The 12,808-nt window shown below is 59.4% G+C and overlaps 2 protein-coding genes across 3 annotated transcripts; one reads left to right on the top strand and one right to left on the bottom strand.

The window, feature by feature from the left end:
* The first annotated feature begins 2,853 nt into the window (after positions 1 to 2,853).
* KIFC2 (kinesin family member C2) lies at positions 2,854 to 9,238 on the top strand. 2 transcript variants are annotated; one of them, XM_075550549.1, is made up of 18 exons: positions 2,854 to 2,978; positions 3,207 to 3,288; positions 3,463 to 3,614; positions 3,811 to 3,949; positions 4,124 to 4,266; positions 4,365 to 4,430; positions 4,507 to 4,635; positions 4,808 to 4,885; positions 4,990 to 5,104; positions 5,182 to 5,291; positions 5,667 to 5,775; positions 5,854 to 6,011; positions 7,391 to 7,495; positions 7,576 to 7,697; positions 7,780 to 7,903; positions 7,978 to 8,107; positions 8,197 to 8,453; positions 8,540 to 9,238. In XM_075550549.1, the coding sequence occupies exons 1-18, from the start codon at positions 2,880 to 2,882 to the stop codon at positions 8,783 to 8,785; spliced, it is 2,364 nt and encodes a 787-aa protein (XP_075406664.1). In that variant the 5' UTR covers positions 2,854 to 2,879; the 3' UTR covers positions 8,786 to 9,238. The 2 variants fall into 2 exon arrangements, with proteins under 2 accessions (XP_075406664.1, XP_075406663.1); XM_075550548.1 differs by having other exon boundaries at positions 8,197 to 9,238.
* Positions 9,239 to 9,550: 312 nt separating this feature from the next.
* Positions 9,551 to 11,000, bottom strand: FOXH1 (forkhead box H1). The gene is made up of 3 exons (XM_075550547.1): positions 10,827 to 11,000; positions 10,466 to 10,570; positions 9,551 to 10,375 (listed from the first exon to the last, which is right to left on the bottom strand). The coding sequence occupies exons 1-3, from the start codon at positions 10,998 to 11,000 to the stop codon at positions 9,551 to 9,553; spliced, it is 1,104 nt and encodes a 367-aa protein (XP_075406662.1).
* Positions 11,001 to 12,808: the final 1,808 nt, after the last annotated feature.

Raw genomic sequence — 12,808 nt, 5'->3', positions numbered from 1 at the left:
CCTGACTGTATTGTTCAGGCTCTGGGCAGCGCAAGGCCAATAAGAAATCATTTTATTGGGGGCTCTTACAGCTCTCATAACCATCCCTACATCAATTGTATCAAGCACATTTGTACATAGTTTGCCATTATTTTCAAAACATGTTCTTTCTACTTGAGTCCTTGGGATCAGCTCCTCTTTTTCCCCTCCCTCCTACAACCTTCCAATCCCTTGATAAATTATTATTTTCATAATAGTTGAGTTTTATTGTTTTCATTCCTAACAGTTACTCAGTGGCACCTAACAACAACCACCACATAGGAGTTCACCCGAAAAGAAACACCAGGCTTTGAAAAGGAAATACATAAGAAGAATGAGGTTTGGTAAAAATTAAGGAGAAAGGAATGAGAGTGGGAGGGTGACAAGTGTTAAAGACACCACAAAGACTGCTTTCTACACAATCCTACAACAGTAGGGATGTACACTTGGACAGACACACAGGCTGAACAGGTAGGAGAGGGAGGGTGGGAGTACGTCCAGGAACATGGATAGATGTCACAAAGGATATTGATACATGATCCATATGCATTTACTTTTTCAGAAAATAGATCCATGAATGTGGTGATACATACAGGGGGCCAAGTTATAAGAACTTCTTAGATATAACCAAACACTTTGAGGGTCTGGAAGATCTGGATCATAATCTTGCGGGGTGGGCATATGAGGGGGTACCCCCAACAAAACTAGAAAAGCTCTTCTGGGCGAAGCTTTCATAGAATGCATTTTCCCCACTTGGCGAGCATGAGCATCAAGCAACTGGCTCTGAGTTAGTGCACTCAGTGCCACTCACCTGGGAAGGTTCTCTCTGGTCACAGTGAATTTTTTCGTAAAAGTTTTTCTCCAACCTTGTTTTTGTGATGGCAGATTTAAGAAAACATCATACTGCTGTGAAATCTTGTTTCCTGCTCTGGAAAAATGCTGCAGAAACTCTTGTGATGTTGAACACAGCTTACAAGGCTAGTAGCGCTATGGGAAAAACTCAAAAGTACGAGTGGAGTGGTTTTCTCATTTCAAAAACAGTGAAATGTCGATTGATGACAAACCTCGCTCTGGACATCTGTCAACTTCCCAAACAGACAAAAAAAATGTTGACTTGTAGTGCATTTGAAGTTCATCCCACCAGATCAGACTGTTAATTAAGCTTTCTATTTAGAGGTTCTGAAAAGATTGCGTGACAGTGTGTGACAAAAAAAGTCCTGATTTGTGGCAGATGGGGGACTGGTTTTACCACAACAATGCACCTGCTCACACAGTCGTCTCAATGTGCTGCCAGTTTTTGGCAATAGCCCACCTCTCTTGCCCCATGCACTTTACTCACCTGAACTCACTCCGTGCAACTTCTTTTGATTTCCATGAAGAGGGACATGAAAGGACAGCGATTAAAGAGAAAAAAAAAAGGGGGGGCAGAGATTTGACAATGTAGAAGGGATGAATAAAAAAATGAGGGCGGTGCTGTCAGCCATCCAAACAGATGAACTTGAAAAATGTTTCCCAGGATGGAATCGCACATTTGACAAATGTATTAAGTGTGATGGAGAGTACACTGAAGGTGATAAGATTGTTTCGTAATAAAAAAATTAAATACATAGCTTTGAAAAAACAATCCCGGGGTGTTTTTTTGGTACCCCCTCGAAAGGTCACAAAGACAATGGTCTATATCTTATTTGGTGAGTAACAACTGGGGTCTTAAATGCTCAAGAGCACCTATGTACAGTGCAGCCATTGATCTCTCCCCATCCTTCAGGAGAGGAGTGACAGGAACCCGAAGATGCATGCAAACAGTGACTCCAGCGGACAAACGGACCACACAAACATCAGTCTCCTGATTTGTTAAATGCGAAATTATCATCAGTTCTGTAAACCTAACTCACCTAATTCACATTTAAAACTATTTAAAAATATATATATATGTTAAAAATGTGTTCCTGTGAGGACAAAGGTGCCCCCGACGCATGCCATGGCGATTTCAATGTCCTGAGGTGCACACGGAAACTGGACGGTGCGTGAGGAAGAAGTCAGAAGAATTGTTGCGTTGGCAAAGAACGTTGAAATTACCACGGACTGCCAACAAAAACCCAAACAAATCTGGGGAGAACGCTTCTTGGAAGCGTGGTCTCACAGCATTTGCACAGGGTTAGGCAGGCCCAGTCCCTGGAGAAGGACATCCCTTCAAGGAGATGGATGGACTTAGTGACCGCAGCAAGGGGCCTAAAACAGAGCAGGGGTCCGTCGCCAGGCTGAGCCAGGACCCAGCAGTGTAAGGGTACCTAAGCACTACATGTAGAAGGAGTGGTTAAGCGTCGGGTTCGAACCGCAAGGTCACACCACCAGCTCCGGGGGAGAAAGACGGAGCGGAGCCTTGCACTCGGTAACGAGTTAGTCTCGCAAACCCACAGCGGGAGTGCCACGCTGCCCTAAAGGCTCTCTGGGCCTGAGCGGGCGTCGGCTGGCGGGCAGGGAGAGTGGGGGGCATGAGGGAGGAGCCAGGCTAAGGCGAGGCTGGGAGAGGGGCGGGCGGTAGTGGGAGACGGCCCTCAGCAGGACCTTGGGGGTCTCCGTGGAGTGCAAGGATTCCACACACGGGGAGGGAGCCGGGGTTCCAGACGCGCTCTGCAGGAGGTCTCCGCGATGGTGGGACGGGGGGCGCGTGTCTCGGAGCGGGGCTGTGAGAAGATGGGCCCCGGGGGGCACTGAGGCCCCCGGACACGTTCCCCGGCGCTCACCCAGCGGCACCCGAGCGGCTCGTGGGGGCGGGCGGCCGAGCATGCGCGGCAGCGCTGCGGAGGGCGGGTCGGGATCTGGGCGCGGGGACGCGGGGGCCCTTGCCGCCCCGCACTCTCATGTACGCCTTCTACTCGCTGCTTATCTACATCTTCTACAGCCTCTTCCGCAGGGATGGCGGCGCTGCGGTGGCCGCAGACCCCGGGGACGCCACCCAGGTGAGCGGAGGCGGGCGCTGCGCTCCGCTCGGGGGCCCGCTGTGGTCCAGGCAGGCGGGCGCAGCCCGCGTCCTCTGGGGCGCTGGCGCTTGGGAGAGGGGACTGAGAGGGGGTCCCCGCCTCTGTGTGGGGGTTGGGAGCCGAGACTTGGGCTCCAGTGCCCGGAGGGTCCCCGGGAGCCCCCCAGGTTGCTTGCTCCTCATCAGGGGTACCTCCGCTTCCCTCTAGGGCACCCGCTGCCATCCCAAAGGCCGCCGCCGCCCCGGCCAGCGCACGTCGCACCTGTGGACCGAGGTGACCGGCCTGGCCGGTAGGTGCCGACCGCGGATCCCGAGCGTTGCGCCAGTGGGGGCATGTGAAACCCGGCGGAGCCAAGAGAGGGAGGGGCGCCGTCACCCCTTTGGGGGGAAGGGACGCGGCCAGTGGCTGCTGGGCCTCCTGCACGAGACCCGCAGCGCCTGCCCCTTACTCCCCGACCCCGCAGGCGTCTCCGAGTGTGAGGATGGGTTGGGAGGGGCGGCCGGGGGCCGCCCGGCTGAAGTGTCGCTGGAGGAGGCCCTCACGCGCCTTGCAGAGTTCCTCTCCGCCCACCTGGGGGCAGAAGGGAGTTGTGGGCACCCTCCCGACTGGGGCAAGGTGAGCTGGGCTGAGGGGCCGGGTTCGCGCCGTCCTCTGCGCAGCATCCTCAGCCCTTTCTCTCTCCAGCCACCTTATCCTCTCAGCACGTCCTAGTAGACCGGGCGCAGACCCCACCCCTAGAAGACTGCCGGCTCCTGTGGCCGGCCTGCCCGTCCGGGCTCCCCCAGTGTCCCTACCCTGGTCTTGTCCGCAGTCCGCGGAGGCTCCCCCACTGTTGACCCTGACCAGTCAGCTCGTGGCTCTTCTGGCATGGATTCGGAGTCCCCGGGGGCGACAGGCCCTGCGCCAGGAAACTCAGCCAGCCTCAGGGGCACAGCCCTCTGTTCCAGATGGTGCGTAAGGTGTACTGAGTTGAGTGGAGGGAGCAAAGACTCCCCACGCTTCACCCTGCCCCCCGTAACCCGAGCGCCTTAGGGGCCGGAGTCCCAAGTCCTGCCCCTGGGTGCCTTCCCCTCCTCAACCCTAACAGAGGCCTCTTAGACCCTAACTGGTCCACCCCACCCCAGGACCCGCATTCCAAGAAGAAAGTCCTTCCCACCCCAGCCCAGCCCCTGGGGAGGCACCTAGGGGTGAGGCTCAGGGGCAGCAGTGCTCGCTGTTGGAGGAGCAGAGGGCTTGGCATCGGCTGGAGCTGCTCATCCTGGGGCAGGTGAGAGCTCAGGGGCCTGCCTGGACAGTGGACCGCGGATTGGCGGGGGCCGCAAGGAATCGCTCCACTCCCCCTTCGTCCTCCACCCGCCCCCACAGTTGGAAGAGCTGAAGCAACAGCTGGAACTGCAGGAGGAGGAGCTGGGGCGGCTGCGCCTGGGCGTGGTGAGCCTGCGGCTTGTGCCGGGGCGCGGCGTGGGGCCCGTCCAGGTGAGGCGCTGAGGGCGTCCCTCTCCTCCAGGGGGCGACAGACTCGGAGAAGAGAGTGCAGCATCTGACTCTGGAGAACGAGGCCCTGAAACAGAGCCTGAGCCTGATGCAGGAGCTTCTACTCCGTTGGGGGCCGGGGCCCTCCTCCAGGAACCTCCAGGTACCCTGATTCTCCCGGGAGAGCAATGGCCTCAAGAATGGGCCCCGAGTGCAGTTGGGAGGTGTGGGTTCACACCGACTTGACCTGTCCCTGTGGGAAGTGGGGGCTCTGGGATGGCTGACCCCCAGGTCCCTCCTAGCCCCAGCCTGCCTGGCTCCTCCCCGACCAGCAGGAGGAAGCTGAGGCCCTGGTGGAGCTCCAGAGGCGGCTCCAGGAGGCCCAGGCCACCACAGAGGCCCTCCGAGTCCAGGTGGGCTTGGAACCCAGGGGCTGGAAGGTCTGGGGCCTGGGAAGGTGGGGGAGGGACCAGCAGGTGCCTGTTTCCTCGATGACAGAGTGGGTTGGGTGGGGCAGCTGGGGGTCCAGGAGGTCCAGCTGCAGGGCCTTCGGGGGGCGCTTGGGCAGCTCCAGCAGGAGACAGAGCAGAATTACAGGCAGGAGCTGCAGCAGGTGCATGAACAACTAGCAGGTAAGGGTTTGGCAGGGGCAGGTGCAGGGGGTGGGGAGAGGTGCTAGGACTGTCTTCCAATAGCCTTGTCCCACCAGGACTCCGGGCCCGCATGGCCAGCCTGCGTCAGGGATGTGGGGACCTCCGTGGGCTGGTCAGCACTTTCACCCAGAGCTGCCAGGGCTCCCTGAGTGAGGCCCGTGGCCAGGTCAGACCCCTTCCCTCTTGACACCAGTCTCTAGACCAGCCCTTTCCCTGTCCTCCCCTGGGGACTCTCCCAAGGGGTGGGGGCCAGATGTATGTGTGGAGGCTTTGAAAGTGGAGCAGCTTGTTTGTGACCCTGGGCCCACCTTACTCCTGGGCCTGTGTCCTGATCTGCACTTGAGGTGCCAGCCAACCCCGGAAAGCTTGCCATGAAGCTCGGAGATGGGTGGGTATGATGTTCTCGAATTTGGAACTCTGACACTCCAACCTGGGTCTGGAAAAATCTCCCATCCTTGCAGCTTGTGCACAGCCACTTTGGCCAGCTTACACTGCTGAGTGCTCTGCCCCAACTCCTGCCTCATGTCCTCCTGACCCTCAGGTGTCCTGGGCCCTGGGGGCACTGTCGGCTGAAGGTGATGAGATGCAGCGCCCTGAGGAGCAGCAGGGGCCTCCAATGGGGGGCCCAAGGCGCCTGTTGGAGCTCAAAGGTAGGCAAGATGGAGCTGAGCTGGGGGGTGGAGGACGGCGGGCTTGGAGAGAACCAGCTGACCTGAAGTCCACCTCAGGGAATATCCGCGTGCTGTGCAGGCTGCGGCCCGGGCCATCCTGCAGCCTGGTGAGCACAGAGCCCGGGCCCCGAGGAATCGTCACCACGTGCTACCGAGGGCGCCAGCGCCGCTTCCGCCTGGACTGGGTCTTCCCTCCAGATGCCAGCCAGGAGGAGGTGACCCCATGCTTTGCCTTTGTCCTAACCCCTCCTCAGAACGCCCAGAGTTCAGGGAGGATCCCATTTCTCTTCTCTGCCTATTCTAAGGCGGGCAAGGCAGTGGGCAGTGGGCTTGGGAGTGGGGCTGCCAGCCCTGCTGGGTTCTTCATCCTCCAGGGAGCTCTGTCAGGCCAGGAGAAGGACCCCCTGGTTTAGACGAGAAGGACCACAGCTGGCCTGGAGTCCAGGTGGCTGTTCACACACAGCTGCCTGCAGAGCATGCCTGGGACCTCACTGGGGGAACTCTTGTTGCCTCTGCCTCCAGGGAGGCACTGGCTGGCTCTCCCCCAGGGTCTGGGGTCCACCTGCCACCCCAGGTGATGGCTCATGGATAGGGAGCATTGAGCTCAGCATGATCAGGCCACCCAGGACCACATTCCTACCCTTTGCTACCAGACCCACATGGGAAAGGGGAGGCCTGGGAGTCTACCAGTCCCATGTGGGCTCAAACCCTAGACCACTGCCAACAATGTGCCATCTCTTGGACACAGACTTTGCTCCTGGGGCTTTCTGCAGATGAAGAGGAGTTCAGAGTGGGTGGGGCTGGCAGAACTGGCAGGGACTCAGGGACCCTTTCACCACTGGCACCCGTGGGCCCCCCAGGGATGAGCGTGGCAGCCAGCAGCAGGTGGCCCACACATACTCTCCATGTTGCACAGAGCCTTGCTTTCCATGTACTTGTTGTTCACTCTGCACACCCCCCGACTGCAGCATCCACCGCCCCCAAGCTCTGTGTGCCTTGCCCAGGGCTTTCCAACTCAGTGTCCAAACCAGAGGCAGTGCCCACAGTCCACCCCACATCACCCCAGTGCCTCCTTCCTCCATGGCATTCTACAGCTGAGTCGAGGAGCCCAGGGTTAGCTGCCCCCAACTAGCTTCCAGGATACAGGCCACAGCCCCGTTCCCTATGACCCAAGCTGGCTGGGTGGCTGTCCAAGGGGCCCTCCTCGACATGCATTTGGAGGCCAGGAACCAGCCCTTTTAAAAGGCTGTGAGTGGACTGACTCAGCTCTGATCACACCAAGTCTGAGCAGGTAGCCACACCAACACCCAGGCTCCTGACCGTGGCCCCCTAGCGAGCTTAGGCCTCTGAGCCCTGCCCAGGCAGGGTCCACTGCCTGGCCAATCTCATCATACCTTGCCTGGCAGATTGACTTTTGCCTCAGATCTCAGGCACAAATGCCATCTTCTTGGTGAAGCTTGTCCAGGGGCATCCATAACCCCTGGGCCTGTAAGTCCCTTGCTTCTTACTGCACCAGCATTCGATGCCTCTCCCACTAGTCCTCCACAGGGTGCTCCAAGTTGCCTTGCACACCACCCTTGTGCCTTCTGCCCAGGTCTTCCGAGAGCTCCAGCCAGCTGTGCTGTCCTGCCTCCAAGGTTACAGCGTCTGCATTTTCACCTACGGTCAGACAGGGACTGGCAAGACGTACAGCATGGAGGTGGAGTGGCATCCCTCCCTGAGGAGGGTGCAGGGTGGGCACAGGTGGGACATGCACAAGAATGCACCCTCCCTCCCCAGGGCCCGCCCGATGACCCAGGCATAGCTCCAAGGGCGCTGCAGTCCTTGTTTGAGGCGATGGGGGCCAGAGGCCAGCACCGAGTGACCCTCAGCATGGTGGAGATCTATAACGAGGCTGTCAGGTCAGGCATACACCCTCATGCCCAGGCACCCCTGTCCAAGTCTCCCTCAGTTTGAGAAACAATCCCACCCCCCACCCCCCAGGGACCTCTTGGCCCCAGGGCCTCCCGAGCGCCTGGCTGTGCGGCAGGGCCCAGCAGGGCAGGGGGGAATCCAGGTGGCTGGCCTCACCCACTGGGACGTGCCCAACCTGGAGACGCTGCACCAGGTAAGGCCCCCTCCCGGGCCTGCCCGTGGGGGCGGGTACCCTGCACAGGTCAGCCTGGTCTCTCCACCCTCCAGATGCTGAGCCTGGGGAGGAGCAACAGGGCCACCGCGGCCACAGCAATGAACCAGCACAGTTCCCGTTCCCACGCCCTGGTCACGCTGAGGTTGCGCGCGGCCGCACCGCCTCTCGGTCCGGGCACCACAGGTACCCGCGCCGCGCCTGCGCCTGCGCCGCCCGGCCCACGCCTCGCCCGGCCCGGCGTCCCTACCAGCCCGCATGCTTCGTCCCTACAGGCACGCTGCACCTGGTGGACCTGGCGGGGTCGGAGCGCGCCTGGAAGCCGGGGTCGGCCGGCGGGGTCCCCGGAGACCAGGTCCGGTCCCAGCGGCTACGGGAGGCGCGGACCATCAACCGTTCGCTGCTGGCGCTGGGGAGCGTCATGGCCGCGCTGCGCGCCCGCAGGCCCCACGTGCCCTTCCGCGACTCGCAGCTCACGCGCCTGCTGCAGCCCGCGCTCGGACCCGGCGCCACCGCGGTGCTGCTGCTGCAGGTGGGCGGCTCCGGCGGCTTGATAAGCGAGACTGCTGTGGCGGGGCCCTCCCTTTGGGCCCGCCCACCAGCGCTGCTTTCCCGCAGATCTCCACGCGGCCGGGGGACCTCGGGGAAACCGTGTGCTCGCTCAAGTTCGCCGAGCGGGTGGGCCGTGTGGAACTGGGTCCAGCCCGGCGCCGTAGAGTCCCGCGATCCGGGACGCCCTCCTCCCTCAGCACCGACACCCAGCTCACCGACACCCCAGGCACTCCCACGCCGTCCCCCGGCAGCCCCCCAAGCCCCAGGCCCGACAGCTGTGCGGGCTCAGAGGGCCTGCCCCCCTACCCCTGAGCACGAAGACTGGACTTGCGCTTCTGCAGGCAGAGGCGACACAGTGGTCCCCACACCCTGTCTTTTGGGGTGCAACCCCATTGACCTCTGGGAGCCCCTCCCCCCCCAGGAGGACTGTTTAACCTAGAAGAAAGACCACCCCCAGTCGGCCAGTCTTTCAGCCCCCATCTTATCACCATTTGCTGTTATCCAGAGTCACAGCAGGGGGTCTCTGAGTCACAGCAGAGCCCACCAAGCGGTGGCTGAAATCACCACCCCTGCCCCCAAAATCCAGACTTCGCGTTAAAATGTTGTAAGCTCTTTTATTGTTACCGCGTCCCACCCCCCACCGAGCCCACATGGAGCCAGGCTCCATTCTTTCACGCTCCCTGTAAAGGTGCTACCTCCTTCAGAGAAAGCTGAGGGAGGGTGCTGGCCTGAGTGGTCCTGGGCTCTCCCTCCCCCAGCCCAGAGCCAGGGAAGGGAGGTGACAGATGGTGATTGATGGGTGGATGGACAGACGGACAGAAGGCCGAGAGAAGATGGGACAGAACAGGGCTGCTGCTAGGACAAGCCCAGCCAGTTCCTTTCAGCCTTGCGCCTTGGGGGTGGGGGAGGGGAAAGCCAAGACAGACGGGCCTCCAGGGACAGTCAGATCTGGACCCAGCTTGGCTGCCACCCTTTAGTGGGCAGGGGGTGTCATCCAATAAATGTGGACTCAAAATGGTTGTCACTGGTGACTTGAGGCTGCAGATTCCCTCTTACACAGCAGGGCCGGGGAGCGTGTCACAGGCCATACCAGGAGAGCAGCCAGCCTGGGGCTGGGACAGCCAGGTCCCGAGGGTGGCTCACCCACACGTCGTAGATGCTCTTGTTCGGAGGCACGCCCTGGAACAGGGCGTCGAGATCCCAGAGCAGCCCAGGGGACCCTTGGGTTTCAGGAGCCACCCCCCAGTAGGCTGGGCTGGTGGCAGGTGGGCACCCAGGACAGGAGGTGGTTGGGAGGGGAGCCAAGGGCATGACCACATTGGGGGTATAGATGGGCAAGTAGGAAGTGGGCAGCTGCCCCCAAAGTGGGGCCCTGTGTCCCCCATCAGATAGTCCTCCTCGGGTGTCTGGGGTGCCTGGCAGTAGTTGCACAGGCCAGGCCCTGGGCTCTGGGGAGAGGGGAGGGAGCTGAGTGGTCCCCCCCTGGGATGTCTCCCCCTCACCTCTTGTGGGTCCAGGGAGTGAGCAGAAGGGCCACAGGGGTCTTTCAGAGGGCTGGGGTGGCGTGGGCACCCTCTCCTGCACGCCGCACCCCATGCTGCCTGGAGCTGAACTTTTCTTTGGAGGCAGATGGGGCCAGTGTGATCCCTCCCCTGGGTCTCCCAGCAGGGACTTGATACTGAAGCCTTCGTGGGGTGCTGGTGGGGGGCTGGGAGGCTGGTAGGGCCGTCCCTGTAGGACATAGGGGCCCAGGTCCTTGACGAAGGCCCCTCGAGCGCCCCTGCTTAGCCAGCGCCGACACAGAGCTGTGTTCTGCAGCCGCAGGGCCTCAGCTGGGATCAGGCCCACGTCTACCACCCAGAAGTTGCCCTTGGCTTGAGGCTTTGAAGGGTCCTTGGGCACCTAGTACAAGAGAAGCAGGCTTAGGTGGGACCGCCCACCCTGCTGCCGAGCACTGCCGCCCAGCCCTGCCCCTGTCGCGCTGGCTCAGACCTTTCGGAAACATGGGTTGGAGGAGAGGTTGTGTCGGATGGAGTCCTTCCAGCCCTCGTAGTCGTCCCTGAAGAAGGGGAACATGGCCTGGACCTGCCGGATGATCTGGAACCGCAGTGGCGCCAGGTGGGGAGGGGTCAGAGCCCACCCACCCTATCCATCCCTGAGCAGGGCCAGTGGGTCTCCCTTCGGACACATCCTGCCTGAGCCCCATCTCCTCAGCCCAGACCGGCCTGGCCTCCTCTGGCGGGATGGAGGCAGGTGGGGTGGAGGCTGGAGACCGACCCTAGGGTGGGAGTTAGTGGGGTGTCTCAGGAAAGGTTCACCCACTGGGGGCGGGGGGTTAGAGGGACCCTCTCACCTGGGCTAGTTTCAGCTTCTGGGATGGCGCAGCCTGGATCACAAGGGCGATCATGGCCAGGTAGGTGTAGGGAGGCTTGTCATGTCGCAGGTATCTTTTTTTCCTCCTCTTGGGAAGCTGGGAGGGGGACTCCACCCTCGGGGGGCCCAGGTGAGGGTCTCTGCTGGGCCCCATAAGGGCAGCAGGCAGCCCGGGCTGGGGCCCGGCCGGTGGAAGTGCACCGGGGACTGGGATTGTGTGAGGAAGCAAGGCTGGGGCCTGGGGGGCGGGCAGGTCGGGCCCTTTATCATTCGGATGGAAGGGGGAGGGGAGGGAGAGAGGAAGGCGGTGGTGGGGGAGGGGAGGGGACAGTGGCTGCCACAATTAGCAAGTTTCTTTTAATCTGGAAGGGAGGGGCTGGAAAGATTCTATTGGAGAATTCTAGGCTGTAGGAGGCTTGGGCTGCCCTCAGTGCGTGGAAGGAACTAGCTCACACAAAGGATACACATTACACCCCATACCTGGGCAGTAGCTTCAGGCACCCAGTGACAGATGGGGATGTATTCGCTGAGGCTTTCTCGTGACCCCTCTTATGCTTGAATTCAGGAAAGGCAAGAGGTCTCGGGGAGTCAAGGCCATCCACTAGAGTCAGTCACTAGGGAGGGCTTCCTGGAGTCTGGGAGTGTATATGGCTATGCCTTGGCTGAAAGGCCGGAGGTTTGAGCCCATCTGAGGCACCGCAGAAGAAAGGCCTGGACACCACCTGCAGCACCAGTGGAGGGGGTAAGATCCTATAGAGCAGAGCTGTCAGGACAAGTGTGCGATTGTCACAACCAACTGGGTGTCAACTGGTCGCCTGGGGGGGTGGAGACAGAGGAAAGCTAGCAAATCAAGTAGGATCCTTGGTGGCCTTAGTAGCAGCAGTCTGAAACCACCAGCCACGTTGAGGGTGGAAGACGCACGCGGCTACTACCCCCATAACCCACAGTGGCAGCTCTACCCTGCCTCCAGGCTCATTATGAGTTGAAAAATGACTCGACAGCAGTGAGCCTGAGCAACTCAGGACTGGGTGATTTGCTGCAAGGCTATGGGGGTGCTTCTGGCATCTCTTCCCTTCCAGCCACAGAGGCTGCATTTGCCTCCTGTTCTCCTGGTCTGTGAATGGTACCCCGCGTGTGTACAGGCAGGTTCCCTAGTTGGATGGGTTTGCTGAGCACCTCTTGAGGCCAGGCCTTGAGGAAAGGGCTCTGTGGTCTGGATCCCTGCTTAGGGGATGGGCCTGTAAGGACCATCTGGGGCCCCCTTGGGTTCAAGAATGTGGATTGGATGGCCTGAGGGAGAGGGGAGTGCTGGGCCTCCCGGATGAGATTTAAGGAAGTCCTGCTGGCATGGGGGGGATGGGAGGTTGTTTTTCTGGAAAGATGCCTCTAGAACTGTGGTTCTCAACCTTCCTAATGCCTCAATCCTTTAATACAGTTCCTCATGTTGTGGTGACCCGCAACCATAAAATTATTTTCGTTGCTACTTCATAACTGTCATTTTGCTACTGTTATCTTTATGTAAATATCTGATATTCAGAATATATTTTCATTGTTCCTAATTGAACATAATTAAAGAATAGTGATTAATCACAAAACAATATGTAATTATATAATGTGAAATATTTATTTCTAATGACAAATGAAATGTGTTGAAGCATGGTGTAGCATGGGTCAGTCTTCCTGCTGAGTACTCCTATGTGAGCATATTTGCATGTGGGCGGACCCTCCTGGAGACAGAGGAGTGGTGTTTTCGGTTCCTAAGACCATTGAAAAACATACATTTTTCTGATGGTCTTAGGCGAACCCTATGAAAGGGTCACTTGACCCCCAAAGGGGTCTCAACCCACAGGTTGAGACCACTGCTCTAGAAGCTGCCCCAGGAGCCACCCTTCTCTCCCTTCCCCTTCACGTTCAGTCCTGACCTTCTCAGCTCTGGATCCTAGCACAAAGTTGGTTGCCCAA

Source organism: Tenrec ecaudatus, chromosome 5, assembly GCF_050624435.1.
Source record: "Tenrec ecaudatus isolate mTenEca1 chromosome 5, mTenEca1.hap1, whole genome shotgun sequence".
Taxonomy (NCBI): Eukaryota; Metazoa; Chordata; class Mammalia; order Afrosoricida; family Tenrecidae; genus Tenrec; species Tenrec ecaudatus.
The sequence above is the reverse complement of the archived record's forward strand: the minus strand, read 5'-3'. Positions and strand labels throughout refer to the sequence as shown.